At 33.8% G+C, this 18,050-nt stretch overlaps 2 protein-coding genes and 1 non-coding gene across 4 annotated transcripts; 1 reads left to right on the forward strand and 2 right to left on the reverse strand.

Annotated features, from left to right (window-relative positions):
- Positions 1 to 345: 345 nt before the first annotated feature.
- LOC110106439 (protein PHLOEM PROTEIN 2-LIKE A9-like) lies at positions 346 to 1,855 on the reverse strand. Its single transcript, XM_020836355.2, has 3 exons — positions 1,734 to 1,855; positions 1,071 to 1,156; positions 346 to 987 (listed from the first exon to the last, which is right to left on the reverse strand). The coding sequence occupies exons 1-3, from the start codon at positions 1,794 to 1,796 to the stop codon at positions 603 to 605; spliced, it is 534 nt and encodes a 177-aa protein (XP_020692014.1). The 5' UTR covers positions 1,797 to 1,855; the 3' UTR covers positions 346 to 602.
- Positions 1,856 to 3,975: 2,120 nt separating this feature from the next.
- TRNAE-UUC lies at positions 3,976 to 4,049 on the reverse strand. Its single transcript has one exon. It is a non-coding gene; the product is annotated as a tRNA-Glu (tRNA).
- A 1,605-nt stretch (positions 4,050 to 5,654) lies between these two features.
- On the forward strand, positions 5,655 to 13,270 carry LOC110106438 (probable arabinosyltransferase ARAD1). 2 transcript variants are annotated; one of them, XR_003702001.1, is made up of 4 exons: positions 5,655 to 6,354; positions 6,640 to 6,893; positions 8,298 to 9,230; positions 13,210 to 13,270. XR_003702001.1 is itself a non-coding variant. In XM_028698499.1 (3 exons), the coding sequence occupies exons 1-3, from the start codon at positions 5,685 to 5,687 to the stop codon at positions 8,847 to 8,849; spliced, it is 1,476 nt and encodes a 491-aa protein (XP_028554332.1). In that variant the 5' UTR covers positions 5,655 to 5,684; the 3' UTR covers positions 8,850 to 9,392. The 2 variants fall into 2 exon arrangements, 1 of the variants encoding a protein (XP_028554332.1); XM_028698499.1 differs by lacking the exon at positions 13,210 to 13,270 and having other exon boundaries at positions 8,298 to 9,392.
- Positions 13,271 to 18,050: the final 4,780 nt, after the last annotated feature.

Genomic DNA, 18,050 nt, shown 5'->3' on the forward strand with positions numbered 1-18,050 from the left:
CTCGTTAAAATCGGAGACCGTTTGGTAACTCAAATTGTGGTATGAGCTTTCCAACAGCACTTCGGGCGCTTGATTTGGGCTCACTTGGACTCGAATTGAGTTGAATTTGGTGTCGTTGGGTTCGTATTTCTGAGACGCTCAGTTTGACTATAAGCTCGCTGAAATTGGAGTTCAGGTGCTTCCGAATTTAATTTTTGAAGTTTCCAACTTGATTTTTGCGCCGAGATTCGTGCCCGATCAAGATAATTTCTTGATGACGTATCAGTACTATTAATCAGATTAATGAAATAAAAATGTAAACTTTTATGATATTTGTAAAAAAAAATTACATGTGCACATCAAAACAAACTAAATATATATTTCATTATAAACCCTGATCTTCATATAGAAATGCATCATCCATCACATACAAGTGAACCAAGATCCCTTCCTACAACATCACTATCTCTTCAAAACATTATTCCACAACAGATCAGTATATATCAATTAATATTATCAACACAACACAGATGACCAGTCCTTATTAAAAAAAAAAAAAAGTTGAAAACTACAAAAGAACATTGAGAGGAGAATCCCTTTATTTAAATTAACATCAATAAAATTTAAACATAAAGAAGGGGTGCAATGATCACTTCATGAATGACAAGTCCTCCCTTCCACCTTCCCTTCCAGATCTCATACATTCCAAACATGAGCTTTTCTTCAGAGCTGCAACTCTCAGGTACTCTGAAAGTAAGATTCTGATTGATTGGAACGTCGAAAACTTGGCCATAGCTCTTTAATTTCAAATAAGCTTTCTTCCATAAGCGCGTCTGTTCTCCTACTTTAACCATAAAATAGACAGGACAATTTCCCCAGCCAAAGTTATCTGGCCTTAACTCCACACGGAACTTCACCATGTACTCTTTTCCTTTCTTTAAGAACCTACTGAGATTAATTTTCCCCGTAACTTCCAGCCAGCTGACTTGCAAAAGTTCAGCAGGGCCTCTGCACATTTTGTTATAAACATTTAAAAAATAACAAAATGGTTATGTAAGAGGGAGAGCATTAGGAAGATGATGAATACTTACTCTCCTGCAGACAAATTCCAGTATCTTGGATCTCCACCCCAAATGATTTCAAGCGCCCGAGGTTTTATTCTCCATGTATCATTTTCCTAATCATGCAAACATGGAGATGTCAAAAAATGTTTGTTTAAGCTTCTTGCTTATGAAGAAACTGAACTCTCCCATTTGTGTCTTTTAGATCTCATTTGACTGTCTTGCAACATGATGATTTTCATACTTAAAATGAGTAAAAGTATTAATCTGCATCTTATCATCAAGCACAGACACTACAGGAAAATCGTCCATTACTAGCAGAATTTCCGACGGATTTCTGGCGGATTATTTAGAAATATTTCCGACAAAGTTTCAAGCAGATTTTCCGGCGGATATGTTTCTGATGGATTTTCTGACAGTCTAAAAATCTCTGAAAAATATAATTTATTCGTAATTTACTGTCGAAGATGCTTTCGTCGGAAATCTGCTGGAAAATTTTGAAATATGCCGTCATAATTTTCCGCCAGGAATACACGACTTTCCTATAATGAGATACAAAATAAACAAACTAAAATCATACAAACAATCTGATAAACTGAGCATAAACTGATTATGATTTACATAAATGTAGCATTTTCAATCAAATTACTATTCATCTATCGTTGATTCATGAAGGCCTCTAGTTTTTATTACCCTGTCATATTTGACCAAGTGGAAGATATCTTCTCCCTTGTGGTGAGAGTGACGGCTTGTCATAGCTACCACCTGTTGTGTCTTGCAAGACGAAAGCCGTAGTAGAATGGAGAAGTGATCTGCTGAGAGTTATGGCTATGGAGGATGCTTCATCTCTTCTACCTTTATAGTGTTTGAAGGGAGAAGGGAATACAAAAGTGAAAAGTTTGGAGAATTGTAGGGAATATATCTGTAAAGGAGATCTTAATCTTTCTAAATTGTATTCCTGAACAGTATTAGGAATATTTTTGTATATTATAGTAATAATAATAATTATTATTATTGCTATTGACAATGATGAGCAGTAACTTGCAAAATGTAGCTAGAAATTAAAGTTTTGGTTGTGACATTTTTTTTACTGTTTTCTAAAGCAACTTTCTGGCACAAAATTTTTTTTGAAAGCAGTGGCCAAAAGTTATCCTGAACCACACCGAAGTCAATGAAAAAAAAAAATTATGTAATCACTAGACCAGGGCGGAACCAGCCCTAATTTTTCTGGGGGGGACTTATAAGGCATATAAGTCGGGGGTCCAAGGGGGCAGTGCTCCCGGAACATATTTTGGTTTGAATGGTATTTTTGGAATTCAATAATGAATTCTCTTTACTATTTGTTGGGGGCAATTACCTAAAGATCATAATAATTTAAAATGTTTAGGGGGGGGATTGCCTAAAAACCTTTATAATAAAGACTAAAAAATAAATAAAGCTAGATAAATTATCTAAAAAATCATATTAACATTTTTTTAAAAAAATTTTTGAGGGGGCCAATTGCCCCCCTGATCCCAGTGGGGTTCCGCCCTTGCACTAGACTGAATCCATTGAAGAGTTGTGAGAATCTATTCTTGTTCAAAGAGGTCGGTTGAGGTGGCATCAACTTATCTCATTATAAGCATCTTGACTTTCTGTTAAAATATATTCTTTTCTCATTGAATTAGTTTCATATTTTTTCCTTTGTTAAAGCTTTAGCTTATTTTCTTCCATGTTAGGTTAACAAATGAAGCACAATATCCCTCATTGCCAACTCATAAGAAGAATGAAGATGCTTCTACAATGTAGACCCTCAAAGTTTTTTTCCTCTTTTTTTCTTGCTATAGAAGTTCTATTTGAAGACATTTATTAGTTGCAATGCTATAGCCAGGCTTCATTTGAAACGATTTTCTTAATGATTCTTAAAACAATTTTTTAGTACTAAATTAAAATTTAAAAAACAGTAAAAAGTCGCTCCAAATGAGCCTTGGCTCCTATTGTAGAAGAGAGGGTTCAATGTACTAACGGTTAATTTCTAATGATTGTAATTAATTCTAAAAATATAATCAACTCTAATAATGAACCTAATCATCTTTAGCTTGAATAGCATTATAAGATGATTACATTTTGCTAAAATTTATAGTAAAATAAATAGTTTTTTTGTTAATTTTCCTATCACTTGCTTATTTATATGCATTAGTTTTTATAAGCTTTATATTTGAAATATTTCAATTTTTATTTAATCAATTTTATAAAAATAAAAATCTCAACAATTACAAAACCAAATTAAATTAATCAAATAAAATTAATTCAGTTTGATTTTTTTTTTAATCTCAAGTAATACAGACCATAAGTGAGAAATGTAATTTCGAACATTTTAAAAAATTCTAACATTATATAAATAACTCTCAGACACTTCTTGAACACTTAGGATCTGTTTGAAATGATTATAGTATTTTATAAAATTAATTGAGAAGTTGTGAGAAAAGTAAATTTATAATACCAGCTTCAAAATCAAACGTTTATCACAAAAAAGTTTTAAAAATAATGAGAAAATATTAACAAAATTTATTTTTTTCAACAGCTTTAATTTTTTTTTTAAAGACAGTTTTACAAAGTAATATGAAAATTAAAAAAAAAAATTTCTATGGCAGTTTCTGCAACAACTTTTTTCCCATTTAATCTCACCCAAATCAAAATTATAATTTATGTCATTTTTTAAAAGTAAATTAGCAGGAGATACTTAGATAATTAAATATAAAAATAATTAAATTTGATTTACATGTTCTCAAATAAATTCTATAATTTTAAATGCATATAAATAAACTTAAATATATCCAAAATAAATAACCCATAATCACATGTCAAATAAATAAAAGATTAATAAGCTAAAGAAGGAAACAGCATTGACAGCCGGGATAGCCAAACGTAACAAAAATAAAAAAATAAAAACAGATTCCATTGCCGGGATTTGAACCCGGGTCGTCTGGGTGAAAGCCAGATATCCTAACCGGACTAGACGACAATGGATTTTGATATTTCAAATATACCAATATTTATTTAATATAATGTCTTAAACAAGTTCATAATAAAATATATAGCCTTAGAGAAATTTATTTTTGGTAATTTAACCATTACATGAATTATAATTTTTTTTCTTTATTTATTTGCAAAAATATTAATTTATATGTTGATTTTATTGGGATGAAATCTCATGACAAGTTAATTATTTTGAATTAACAGTGAGATTTTATTTGTTTATAACAATTTTCTCATTATCTTTTAAATTTTCATATCGCCTATGCCATCTTGGTCATCCACGCATTAAGCTTCTATTATGTCTAGAGAATCTTCCACTCTAAGACATGCATCATCTCTTGAGACTCAATTTTTTTATTTCTTGTGTTGATTGACACATTAATAAGCTATATTTCAATCTGATTAATTCTTTGAGCGAATGTAAATTCATAGTGTACATCACTATATAAATTGAATCATTTTAAATCTTTGTGTTCTTTTTTGTGATTGTATCATCATGCTCTTGATCTCTTCATCATACTATAATGATGCAAATGAATCGAATTTGAGTGAGGTCAAGCATTGTTCAATTCAACTGGTTAAGCAAATAAGTCAAAATTTTATATTCATAAACACTGAGTTGTTAGGAGAGTAGATGTATTAGATTCAACTTATGTTAAAAAAAGATAGAAGTAGACTAGGACTGTCAAAACCACGTCACGGGACGGGTTCATATTCAACTCGGAATTGATCTGACACAAGATGATCAGACCTAAACCTGAATCATTTTTCAAACGGGTCACTTTCTCGGACCTGAACCTAACCCACTTTGGAACCGGGTCAACCCGGCACGACCCACCAACCCGTCGGTGTCTTTAGGAGGGAGAGGCGATGGCGAAGCGTTAGAAGAAGGAAGAGGGAGAGCATGGCAGCGTTGGGAGCCAGAAGTCTTGATCGACGAGGAAAATAAGGTTGGGGTTTGGACTTTGAATCGAGCGCCGGCGGTGGGACGTGTTGAATCACGACTGCATAAGTTCAAGTTAAACCGCGAGTTCGCAACTGTGGGAGAGACGTCATAGGTTTTTGTTTACTGTTTATAGCAGGCTTTGGGTCACAAGTCATTTTCAGGTTTCCGAGTCAACTCAAATCCCACCCGGGTTTTGAAACGAATCGATTTGTTGAACCAAAACCTAAACCGTTTGACAAAAAGGTTGATCCTAACTCGAAAATGTCTTGTAAAATATTGACACCCATAAATTAGACTAATGGTCTATTTGAGTCGTTGTATTTTATAAAGTTTATTACAACAACAGAAAATAACTTCGCTGCTATAATAGCTTAAACCAACTTTTCATCATAAATTTTTTTGAAAAATATTAAAAAAATAACAAAAAAAACATTAGTTGAATAAAAATTGATTTTTGTCTGAATAAAATACCTAAAAAGCTATCACAAATATAATCTAAAAGAATTTTTTTTTAACATTTAGATTAATTAAGTCATATTCATTATTGATAGTCCTAGATCTCAATCATTAGATTAAGATGAGGTGTATATATTAAAAAAAATTTGATTTATTTTTTTAATTAGACTTGGGAATTCAGCGCACAGGCTGAGCCCGGTGACTCAGGCGCAAAACTAGTCTGAATGTTGGGCAAACATGCATTTGGAAGGAAGGAAGGAGACGGGTGGAAGGAAGCAATGAAGAGCTCCTTCCCTCTCCTCCTCTTGTTCTCCTTCATCTCTCTCTTCACTCTTCTCATCGTCCTCTCCAAAACCACGCCCTACCCTCTTTCTTTGTCCTCTTCATCTACCCCAAGCTCTAGCAACCAAATCCGCCCTCGCCTCAAAATCTATGTTGCCGACCTTCCCAGATCCCTCAACTACGGCCTTCTCGAACAGTACTGGTCCCTCTCAATGCCAGACTCCCGGATCAACGCCGACCCTGATGCAGAACTACGCGCTTCTCTCGTCGCCTCTCGCCGCAATGGCCCACTGCCCTATCCGGAGAACCCGCTGATCAAGCAGTACAGCGCGGAGTATTGGCTGCTCGGCGATCTCGAGACGCCGGCTAGATCGAGGGCGGTTTCATCAGTTGTCGAGCGGGTGTACGATTGGAGAAATGCTGATGTGGTATTCGTGCCTTTCTTCGCGACGCTGAGTGCGGAGATGGAGCTCGGGTGGGGGAGGAAGGGCGGATTTCTCAAGAAGGAAGGGAATGGGGATTATAAGAGGCAGAGGGATGTTGTCGATCGGATTAGGAGCTCTGATGCATGGAAAAGATCCGGTGGTCGGGATCACGTGTTCGTTCTCACAGGTATTTGTCTGTTTCATCTTGCTGGTTTAATTTGAGATGTTCCCTTTATTCAGAAATTTGGGGTTATTTAGCATAAATCTGTTAGCTTACTTCGGATGATTGAAGTTGATTCCCCCTGCTTATCATTTTGTCTCTGTCCTTGTTTTCTTTAACATATTTCTTGGTGTTTGATCAATTGATCTTGTATTTTTCCCTTTTTTTTCGGGTCTGACGATTTATTTATCAGCTTATCTATTAGCTTCTAGATTGCTAGATTATTTAAAAACTTGAAACATTCTTTGACAGACCCAGTGGCAATGTGGCATGTTAGAGCAGAGATTTCTCCAGCTGTGCTTCTAACTGTTGATTTTGGTGGCTGGTACAAGCTCGATGCGAAGAACTCACAGAGTAACACTTCGCATATGATACAGCACACCCAAGTGTCATTGCTCAAGGATGTAATTGTTCCTTACGCTCATCTCCTCCCGAGATTGCACTCCCTTGAAGATCAACCTCGTAGTATTCTTCTTTATTTTAAAGGGGCCAAGCACAGGCATCGGGTTGGTATTTTTTCTTTTATACTATGTTGGCATATCGTTCTTTTTAATACTTCAATAAATGAAGGATTACTTCAACTTGGAGACTTGGTGTTATTGTTCTCTTTTACATTAGGGCATGCCATTGTTTGCTCGCTGCATTTGCAATCATTTCTTTGTGTATGACAGATTTGAACACTTATGGTTACATCATCAATAAACAATGCCATATTTATTGGATATTAATACATATTTAACATTTTTGGCATGGCCTTCTACAATCAAGTGAATAGGAATTCTAGAAATATTAGACTAAGCCATGCTTGCATCACTAAACCTTGTTCTATAAAAGATTTTATCATGCTTTTTATTATACCAAGGATAAAGTGATGCATATGTATGGTAGGTTTAAGTATTGTGATCTTTTTAATAGAAGAATAGAGTTATGGATTTGAATATAAGTTTTAGAGTTAAGATTGCATGGTTAAAATAGACAAGTATTATGTGATAGGAGAATGTCATCAAGTTTAGAAGGTAAATATTAGAAAATTGTGATTGGGATTGTTATTTTTCATGGATCTGAAGTGTTGGATCATAAAAGTTATTGATAGAAAAGTTGGGTTTGTGCGCTAAAAAATATAATGGGTAAATAAGGAATGATTACGTTAATGGGATGGTTGAGTGGTATGCATTGAAAATATGGTTTATGACAATAGACTTGGATGCCATAACATGTACAACTGAGGGTAGAAAACACACTCATTTGATGGGTGGATAAAATTAGTGTAGAATAACATTGATGAAAAGAGATTGACCCAATAGAAGTTGTTAAAATTATGCGTGAATAACAGGTTTAGCACCTCATTCAACACTCATGTGAATAAACTATTTCTTTTTTGCATGTTATCATTGACTGTTGCTTGTTATGCTTAGATAAATTTCTATGCTATCTACTCCACGTTGTTGGTGAAATGCCGACAGCAAATAACATGTAAGGGCATCTCCAACCGAACGCCAAACGAGCGTTTGACGTCATTCCTTCGCTCCAGCCGAACGCCAAAAAATCCTCCATTTGCTTGCGGGTGAACTGGCGTTGCACTGTTCACCCACGCCATTTTTCTCTGTCAACCGGAAAAATGCGGGAAAGGAGAAGGGCCGTTACCTTGGCGCAGAAGCAAAAAAATGGCGTTGGATTGGAGCAGCACCACGCCATTTTTGCTTTTTGCGGTATTTTGGCGTGAAAAATAGAGTTCTCGGTTGGAGATGCCCTAATGAGATGATTCTTCATGCTTCTGATTTAATTGCTTTCCAATCGGTTGATTAGTTTCTGAAATGAAAAAAAAAACCTCTCTTTATTACTTTCCTCTCCAATGTATTAAATAGTTTCCCATGCGATGCATATATGTCTGACCCTTTTTTTTTTCCCAGGGTGGATTGGTTCGTGAGAAATTATGGGATGTTCTGCTTAATGAGCGTGATGTAGTTATGGAGGAAGGTTTTCCAAATGCCACAGGCCGGGAACAATCAATAAAAGGAATGCGGAGCTCAGAGTTCTGTTTACATCCAGCAGGAGACACGCCAACCTCTTGTCGTCTTTTCGATGCTATTTTAAGCCTCTGTATACCGGTTATTGTTAGTGACAATATTGAGCTCCCGTTTGAAGGAATGGTGGATTACTCTAATTTTGCAATTTTTGTTTCAGTTAATAATGCTTTGCAGCCTGGTTGGCTAGCTGGTTATTTAAGGAACTTTTCGAAATATCAAAAGGATGGTTTTCGAAGGAACATTTCTAGTGTGCAACATATCTTTGAGTATGATAATGGTAGTCCTGGTGGTATTGGACCCGTTTCTTCAGATGGTGCTGTTAACAATATATGGAGGAAGGTCTATCAGAAGCTGCCAATGATCAAAGAAGCAATAATACGTGAAAAGAGGAAACCTGATGGTGTATCAATTCCTCTTCGATGTCATTGTATGTAACTGATTTGCTTCTTGGAACCAGAAGACACTTTTTGAGTAGGTGCAAACTCCAAAGACAAGAGAAGTAAAAAAAAAAGTGCAGAAAATTTTATTCCCTTCCCATGATTACCGCAGTCTTGGGCTATTTAAAGCCTTTCATGAACAGGTTTAATCGGTTCAATTTCAGGTTTAGACCTGCTGGGGCATTACACGTTTAAAATTAATAAAATCAAGCTGATTCGACCTGGTTCAAGCTCTCTGTTTGATTAAAAACTGCAGGATCAGTTTAATGTTTTTGTGGACCGGCGGCTTTCTGAAATTCTGGACTGCAGGTTGCTATGTTCTGCTGAACCGGCAGTGAATGTGCTGCTGTCTGATTGATTTCGGCTGGCTGCTTTGCAGGTTGTCTAGTTATTTCTATTCAGTGCAATCTTGATATTGAAATGTGAAAATTATTGTTTCCTGCTATTTCTTAATGCACCTTTACATATTTAATAATTTTCTAAAGATTATGCAGATAATTGTTCAAAATTTGAATGGCAAAACGAGTTTCAGATTTAAGTATGAATGTTCTCAAGGTGCCACTAGTTTTGATATATTTTCTTTATATTTTGATTAATTTACAATTTATTAGCTTGTTTGTTTGCTTGGAGTTAGCAAATTTAGTAGAATGGTGAAGGTAATCCACCCAAGCTGATTGGTCGAGGAAGGTTCCTTAAAAATGTGTTATATCTATATTAAGATTTAAGATATTGAATTCATATTTTTTAAATACGATTTTTTTTCTTATATTTCCTTGCAAATGTCTCAACTTTTTCTTTACATATTCTATATTTTCTGTAATGGTTATGCAAATTCTTGTTCAGGACATCATAATCAAATTTTTTCATGCTTCACCTGTCCTTATGACAAAACTATCTACCGTGTCAATACTATCCGGTATGTGTCACAACAATTGTTATTGTTACTATGTGTACGAAGAAAATTATTAGGCATTTAATTTTTCTTTTCGGAGAATTTCTCTCTCACGCGTCTATTTCTTTGTTAATGATTTCAGAGTTGCCTAGTATATTTTATTTTCAGGTGAAGCACGATATACAATCTACAAAATTGACATTGGTTCAGGCAAACACATTGACTTCTATAGGTAATTTCTCATCAATGTTAGTTGGTGCTTAGTGCCTCAAATATTGGTCAAGCATATTGTCTTGGGTTTGTCTGATGGTTTTAATAACAGTGAAGGAATTGAGAGATAACATGAAAATAAATTAATTTAATATTTTATTTTTTTAAATGATTATACTAGATTATTTTAAGAAATATTTTTGAAGAATGTATCTGTATTTGTGGAGAGTGTTAAGCATTGAAGTATAAATTAGATGTAGATAAAATTTTATATCAAAACATTAACAACAAATTTTTTAATTTTTATCAATTAAACCACCTCACACACACAAAATATATTTTTCATGCTTTTTAATTTTCCAAAAAAAAAAAAAAAAAATGGTAAGCAATTCGATATGATACTATAATTAATATGTAATTTGGTGGCATCATACTACGCAGGAATTTTATGTATTGAAATTTGCTGATAACAACAAATATAAATTATTTATAGTTTGTTTGTACTTATATGATTAAATATTAGTAGTTCAAACTTCAAATCATGAAAGTTTTTAATCACAGTTAATGCGTTTTGCACTGTTAAATAAATTAATCCGTAGGTTGGAAGAAGCACTGAAGTTTCTACTTAATTTTAGTCCTTTCATATAGCCCTTCTTCTAAGTGTTGTATTATCTCTGTCTTAATAATGATTGGCTATTCATATGTTGATTTGAAGATAACTAATTAATAATGAGAAAAATATTTTATTTCAGGAAATAAGCATATACATGAAAAGGTTAAAGTAGCTCCAATAAAAGATAAGAGAGTCACCTTAGATAGTTTGGTCGGCCTTTCGATGACCCGGTTAGGAAAGTAGATGCATTAGATTTGACTTATGTTAAGAAAGGTAGATGTAGATCTAAAAAGACTTGGTTAGAAAATATTAGAGATGGCCTTTCTTTATTAAATTTAAATAAAAATTTGACTCTTAACAGGACAAAATGGAGAAAAAGGATTCATGTTGCCGACCCCATGTAGTGGATAAAGACTTGATGTAGTAGTTGTTTGTTGTTGTTGATATCCTTTGTTTAGTTTGGGAATGTTTTTGTATGTTTATTTTCTTAGGAAATGATCCCTTTAATCCTTCTTTATAACTTAGGGAGTCATTTGAGATTTTTTAGAGTGTGTAGTTGGGTAGGTCACGAGTGCTAAGGGGTTAACAGGGAGAGGAATGCATTTTTAGATTATGTTACCATGGATTCTTTTTGTTATTTAACCATTGCTTGTCACAAATCATGTTTTACCGTTACCTACATCATTGCTCCTGTAAAGTATGTTCATTTGCAATTGCTTCCCCTCACCACGCACACAATCTATATATATATATATATATATATATGTATATATATGATCAGCTTTCCAAGTTAACCTTTCTTTTTGGGTGGACTGCAAGGGGGGCATACACTTCAAGATAGGGAGTAGTAAACTGCAGCAATACCTGATGGAAATAGGAAGTGCTGTGAGTAGTGATAAATAATTTCGTATGTGCTGATTGAAAAATGGGCCAAGTTGAAACCTTGTAATAATGAGTTAGATCTCGAGAACTTTTTATCCAATGGATTCCGTTCTTATTGTAGTCGATATCAGAAGCATGTTTTATTGAAAATTTGAAATGACCATGGAAACGAAAGCTATGAATTAATACACATGAAATATATGCCCAATGAACACCATTTTTTAAAACCCTTACTTTTTTAAAGGTTTTCATGCTTTTTATTATACAAAAGGCAAAATGATACATATATGTGGTAGGTTTAAGTATTGTGAATCTATTTTATAGAAGAAAGGAATTCTAGATGAGAATATAAGTTTTAGAGTTAAGATGGTATAGTTAAAATGAAGAAGTATTATGTGACGAGGATGTCTTCGAGTTCAAAAGGTAAATATTATGAAAGTATGAATAGGATAGCTATATTGTATGAATAGGATAGCTATATTGTATGGGTCCAAGGTGTTGAGTCTTAAGAAGGCATTGATGGCAAAGTTGGGTCCAATATAAATATGAATGTTAAGATGGTTGCTAAAAATAAAAATGAGTAAATATGGAATGGGGGTACATTAATGGGATGGTTGAGTGGTATGTATTGAAATAAGGTAGTTCACAATAGACTTGGAGGACATGCATATGTACAATTGAGGGTAAAAAATGCACTTATTTAATGGGTGGATAAAATTAGTGTAGAATAAGTGGGGAGGAGAAGAGATTGGCCTAATGTATCATTTGATAGAAGTTGCTAAAATTATTTGAGAATAAAAGGTTTAGCCCTCTTAGCACCTCATTCAACACTCATATGAGAGAATAAAATTAAGGCTAATGATGATTATGACCCCTATTTCCTGGCATGTTATCGTTGACTGCTGTTTGTCAGGCTTAGGTATCTTTCTATGTTATCTGCTCCACGTTGTTGGAGAATTGCCAACAGTAATAACATGTGATGAAATGCTTCTTCATAATTCTGATTTAATAGCTTTCCAATCGCTTGATTAGTTTCTAAAAAGAAAAGAAATAAAAATGTAGCTTTCTTTAGGTAGTCGATAGTCAGTGTAGAACTTGTCGAATAATCACGACATGAATTCTTTTTCCGATGACCCAGTTAGGAAAGTTTTAGAAAGCACTTGTAGATCTCAAGTATTTCCTATCAATCTTCAGAAAACAGCGAGAATTCTTCACAAAAATCCGCACAAAACCACAAAAACAGTAGATATTTGTATTATTTGAAGAAAGGAAAATGGAAAATAGCAAGATACAATTGATCATCTATTCGAGAAGAGGATCAATCTCTCCCAAATCTCTAGACGCCGCTAGAGCCCAAAGAAAAACCTAAATCTAGGAGATCTCAAATTTCAACCAAATTCAAGATACCCTAACCCTAGGAAAACAAACTATTTAATGCTACAAATCAAAAGGAAATCCCTAAACAATCCCTACATTCAAATTTCCCTCCCAATTTCCTCAAAAAAACCTTCCAAAATGGTCCCCTAAGCTTTGGCGGCCCGATCGGCCTACGCAACAGGCAAATTCTTTGCCTATTCTCCGCCTGAGCCGGTCCCATGTGGACCGGCTGGATCGGCCCAATGGACCGGTCTAACAGAAAGTTGAGGTATTAGATTTGTCTTATGTTAAGAAAGGTAGAGATAAACCTAAAAAGACTTGGTTATAAAATATTAGAAATGATATTTCTTTCTTAGATTTAAATGAGAATTTGACTTTTAACAGGGCACAATGGCGAAAAAGGATTTATATAGCCGACCCTACGTAGTGGGACAAAGGCTTGATGTTGTTGTTGTCGTCTTTATTACTCCACTCACCAATGTATTTAATATTTTCCCATGCGATGCATTTATCTTTGACATGTTTTTCCCAGGGTAGATTGTTTCGTGAAAAATTATGGGATGTTCTGCTAAATGAGCATGATCTTGTTGTGGAGGAATGCTTTCCAAATTACAGACAGGGAACAATTCATTAACGAAATACAGAGTTCAGAGTTCTGTTTACATCCAGCGGGAGACATGCCACCCTCTTATTGCCTTTTCTATGCTGTTTTAAGCATATGTATACCTGTTATTGCCAGGAGAAATTATTTTGTGCAGACATCGGACGGGAGAACCGTCTGGTTTAAGCTTAGGTACCGAGGCTCGGTACCTAGCTCGGTACCGGACATGACACATTTTCATTGGAGTCTGAACTCCGTACAGAATAATTTTTCCATTGCCAGTGAAAATATTAAGCTCCCCTTTGAAGGAATGGTGGATTACACCGATTTCGCAAATTTTGTCTCAGTTTACAATGCTTTGCACCTGGTTGGCTGGCTGGTTATTTAAGGAACTTTACCAACTATCAGAAGAATCAGTTTCGAAGCAAAATGCCTAGTGTTCAACATATGTTTTCAGTATGATAGTCGTAATCCTGGTGGTGTTGGAGCTTTTTCTTCAGATGGTGCTGTTAACAATAAAGTCAGGAAGGCCAATCAGAAGCTGCCTATGATCAAAGTAGCAATAACACGTGAAAAGAGGAAACCTGAAGGTATGTCTACTCTTTTCCGATGTCATTGCATGCAACCCAACTTATTTCTATTCAGTGCAATATTGATATAGTACTGAGAAATTTATTGGTTTCCTGTTCTTTCCTAATGGACCTTTACATATTTAACAATTCTCCAAAGATTATGCTGATAATTGTTCAAATATTTAAATTGGAAAACAAATATATCTCATATTTTTAGTATGGATGTCGTCAAGGTGCTTCTACTTTCGATATATTCTTTATACTTGATCATTTACAATATATTAGCTTGTTTGTTTTCTTAAAATTTGCAATATCAGAAGATTGTTGAAGGTAATCCAGACAAGCTGATTAATCAAAGAAGGTATTTGCGTTAAAAATGTATTATATATATATATATTTCCCCTCAAATGTCTGACACCTTTTTCTGATATGTTCTATATTTTTTTGTAATGGTCATTCAAATTCTTGATCAGAACATAATAATCGAATTTTTTCATGCTTCAGCTGTCCTTAGGACGAATTTTTATTCTATCCAGTGAATGTACGCAGATGAAGGTTCAATTTTAGGCAAAAAAGCGTCTGTACCGAGTTTTTTTCAGTGTACCGAGTTTTTTCAAAAAACTCGGTACAGGCGCTTTTTTACCTAAAACCGAACCTTCCTCTGCGTACGTTCACTGGAATACTGGATAGAATAAAAGTTCCCTTAGGACAAGGCTATCTACTGTGCCAATACAATCCGGTATGTGTCACAAAAATTTCATAGTCAAATGCAGAAATCTCTCTAAAAAGAGCTCTGGATCACTAAGACATTCCATTAATATATTCATAATTGTGATATCAGTAGAAATTTTGAATTCTTTGTTAGCCTTCATGAATATTAATTTGGAAGTTTCATCCAGACATAATTTTGATACTAATCAAATACTATGGTTTTATTTGGAATAATTTTTTAAATTATTTTTTAAATTAATTTTTTAATATAAATTTTTTTTTGAATTATAAATTTTTATATTAGTAGAAATATGAAACGAAAGGAGAAATAGGAAGCCAATTGAGGGAATGAAGTGATGAGTTTTTAAAAAATCCCAATTTTTTTTTGTCGGGTGTAACTAGAGTTAATGGATCGGGTTATTTTTTTACACCCCTAAATTTTAGTTTCATTAAAATGATAAGTTTTGTTATATTGAAAAAAATTCTCATATGAAATCCTATAATAGAAGGAGAAAAAGAGAGTGAGAATGCCCGTCTTTTTTCTTATTGTAAGACACTTAGACCTAATGTTCACAATACGAGATTTCATTTCTCTCAGCCAGTTATATAAATAAAATAATATTTTTGTTATTACATCTAACTTTTTATGCTGTTTAATATATCTACATTCTTTTGAACTTTAATGTGTAAGTGGATAAAAAAAAGGAAGGGTGTCACTCTAATTTGCTTTAGATCATCTAACTATGATCTTATTAGACTATTTTCTACATTTTAAAAATGGTATTAAATGTTGTTTAAATTTTAAATAATAATAATTATTTCTTATCTAAATAGCATTTCAAATTTCCAAAGAACTTTGACAAAAGATAGAATAATTATATGTACTTACAAGAACTTTTTTTTTATATAATAAATATTTATCCCTGAAAAAATTATCTAATAAAGTTATAACCCACAGTGTAGGTAGGGGGCGTAAGTGAGTCAGGCCAATAGGGACGGATTCAAGATTTTTTAATGTTGAGGCACAAATCATTGAAATAAATAAATAAAAATTTCAACCATTTTCATTCGGGCTTGAGACCAGCATTAATGGTTTTACTTTTTTTAAAAAATAGTTAGTTTTATTATAAAAAAGATAAAAATATATGATAAATAAAAAAACTTACATATTATTTATAAAATTCTCTTGTTGAGTCTTCATTTTTGAAATCTTTGCGCAATCACTTCATTGTCAATATTATTAAATATATTCTTCTCAATATAAGTAAACAATCATTCATCCATGAATTTCTCATACAATTGTGTAGACAATTCTTTATAATGCTTATTGTAGAAAATGCTCGTTCGACTATTGCTGTAACAATTGATAATATCATAGCAAACTTTATAAGTAAGAACACCAAATTATAAATATTTTTTTTTGTTTTTGTTTTTTTTAATCCAAAAGAGACTTCTATAAAATAAAAATGAAGAAAGAGTACAAACTGGTGTATGAAAACAAACCTACTCCTCCCAAAACAAAAAACAAAAAGGGAGAAGATATCAACGATGAAAGCATTTCATACACGACTATAGATAGGGGAACAACCAAAAAGAAAGTAAAAGGACCCACTCAAGTGAGAAGGAGAGCCTCAACATTGGTTTGCAGTGGGTATAAGAAAGATAGAACCCAAGGTAAACCAATGGAGGAGGCAGCTCAATGACCACTTGAGAGGACCAAGTCCCCACCTGTAAAATCTATAGAAGTCTTCTTCCTCTTCCTCAGAGTCGTGACAACATGTCCAAGATGAAGAAGTTCCTTGGAGAAAAGTGCATTTGATATCTTGGGCTGTTGCTTCCTAAGATTAAGTATATGATCAGAAGTTTCTTCAAGTTGTTGAACTTTAGAGGCTATGAACTTAATAGAAGGTTGGGTTTCTTTAGGCATGACAGCTTGTTCCTTCTTGGCCTTGCTCTTAACTTTTGTGGTCACCACATTCCAAGAGCCAAGAGCATGTTCCTCCTCAAGAGTGTCAAGGTGCTGCTCCATGCTGGCACTATCCACCAGTAGGGGGGTCACTATTTGAGGGATGGTGTGTGAGAACTGAGCAGGTTCGTCTATACAAATTGAACAAGTGCAAAAATCATCTGTATGAACCGTCTGTATGAACTGAAGAAGTGCAATTCGGAGCCGATAGTGCTTGTACGAAAATCAATTATCGTACGTACGATCTGCGTCAAGAGGTGTTAGTACCGATACGAAAATCAATTATCGTCTGTACGATTTGCGTCCAGAGGCGTTAGTACCGGAACGAAAATCAAATATCATCCATACGATCAGCGTACAGAGGCGATCGTACCAGTACGAACGTAAAATATCGTCCGTACGAATGTAGTTTGAAGAGAAAAAGAGAAGGAAAGAGGAAGAAAAGTCGTGTTTTGGGCGACTTCGGTTCATTTTCGTCCATCGTCGCAGCTGAGAAAGTTGATCGACTCCAGGTAATGCACATTATGCATATCTCAATTTTCAAAAATGTGAATTTTGACGAATATTCTGATTAAAATTTTATTTCTGTTAGCGAAAAACAGGTATATTTTTGCACGGGTAAACTTTTATTGCGTAACTTTTGATATGTTATAGAAATGGTGATTTTACGCGTTTTGAGTATTTTCTGGAAATTTTTCACCAAGTATTCTAAATTCTACTAGGTTTTTATCTAATAGAAAATTTTTAGGATGTTGAAAAATATTGCTTCAGTACAATGAAAGTTTTAAAATGATGTTTTACACGATCTCTGGTAATTTGATAAATTTTTGAAACTGTGACTTTTGATCTGTCAAATTTTATGTTGTCTGCCGTTATACAATCTGACGACATTTTGATATATGTCTGATTTCTCTGAATCTGATATGATTTGAATGATGTTAGAAGGGAGTTATAAGGGGCCAAAATCCTTTGAGATTATGTCTATATCAGGAAAAGGAGGCATAAGAAGCCAGAATCCTTTGAGATTCTATATAGGTCTGGGAAAATAAAAATGTGATATGATCTGAATAACTATATATATCTGATAAGTTTTGGTGCTTTAAGCATAAAGGGAGACATAAGAGGTCAGAATCATTTAAGATTCTATCTGGGTCTAGGAAATCTGATCTGAACTCTGATTTGAACTCTAATTTGAAATGTGATCTGAAATGTGATTTGAACAATTCTGTGATACGAATTTGATTTAGTTCTTATGTATTTATTATTTGATTCCATATGATTATATGTTCTGTACGAATATCAAAATTATATTTGATTATCTTATTTCTGTACGATTGTCCAAATTCTTTGTGTATATCTGGATTTCTGATGAATA

This window comes from Dendrobium catenatum, unplaced genomic scaffold, assembly GCF_001605985.2.
Source record: "Dendrobium catenatum unplaced genomic scaffold, ASM160598v2 fragScaff_scaffold_1093, whole genome shotgun sequence".
Lineage (NCBI taxonomy): Eukaryota > Viridiplantae > Streptophyta > Magnoliopsida > Asparagales > Orchidaceae > Dendrobium > Dendrobium catenatum.

Bases quoted from the DNA above. Each gene is read 5' to 3' on its own strand.
- LOC110106439 (XM_020836355.2), bottom strand. From the start codon at position 1,796: ATGACAAGCCGTCACTCTCACCACAAGGGAGAAGATATCTTCCACTTG. The intron at 1,157-1,733 runs GTAATAAAAACT...TTGCATGATTAG, and splicing joins ACTTGGTCAAATATGACAGG to GAAAATGATACATGGAGAAT. The intron at 988-1,070 runs GTAAGTATTCAT...CAAAATGTGCAG, and splicing joins TGGAATTTGTCTGCAGGAGA to AGGCCCTGCTGAACTTTTGC.
- LOC110106438 (XM_028698499.1), top strand. From the start codon at position 5,685: ATGTTGGGCAAACATGCATTTGGAAGGAAGGAAGGAGACGGGTGGAAG. The intron at 6,355-6,639 runs GTATTTGTCTGT...ATTCTTTGACAG, and splicing joins TCACGTGTTCGTTCTCACAG to ACCCAGTGGCAATGTGGCAT. The intron at 6,894-8,297 runs GTTGGTATTTTT...TTTTTTTCCCAG, and splicing joins GGGCCAAGCACAGGCATCGG to GGTGGATTGGTTCGTGAGAA.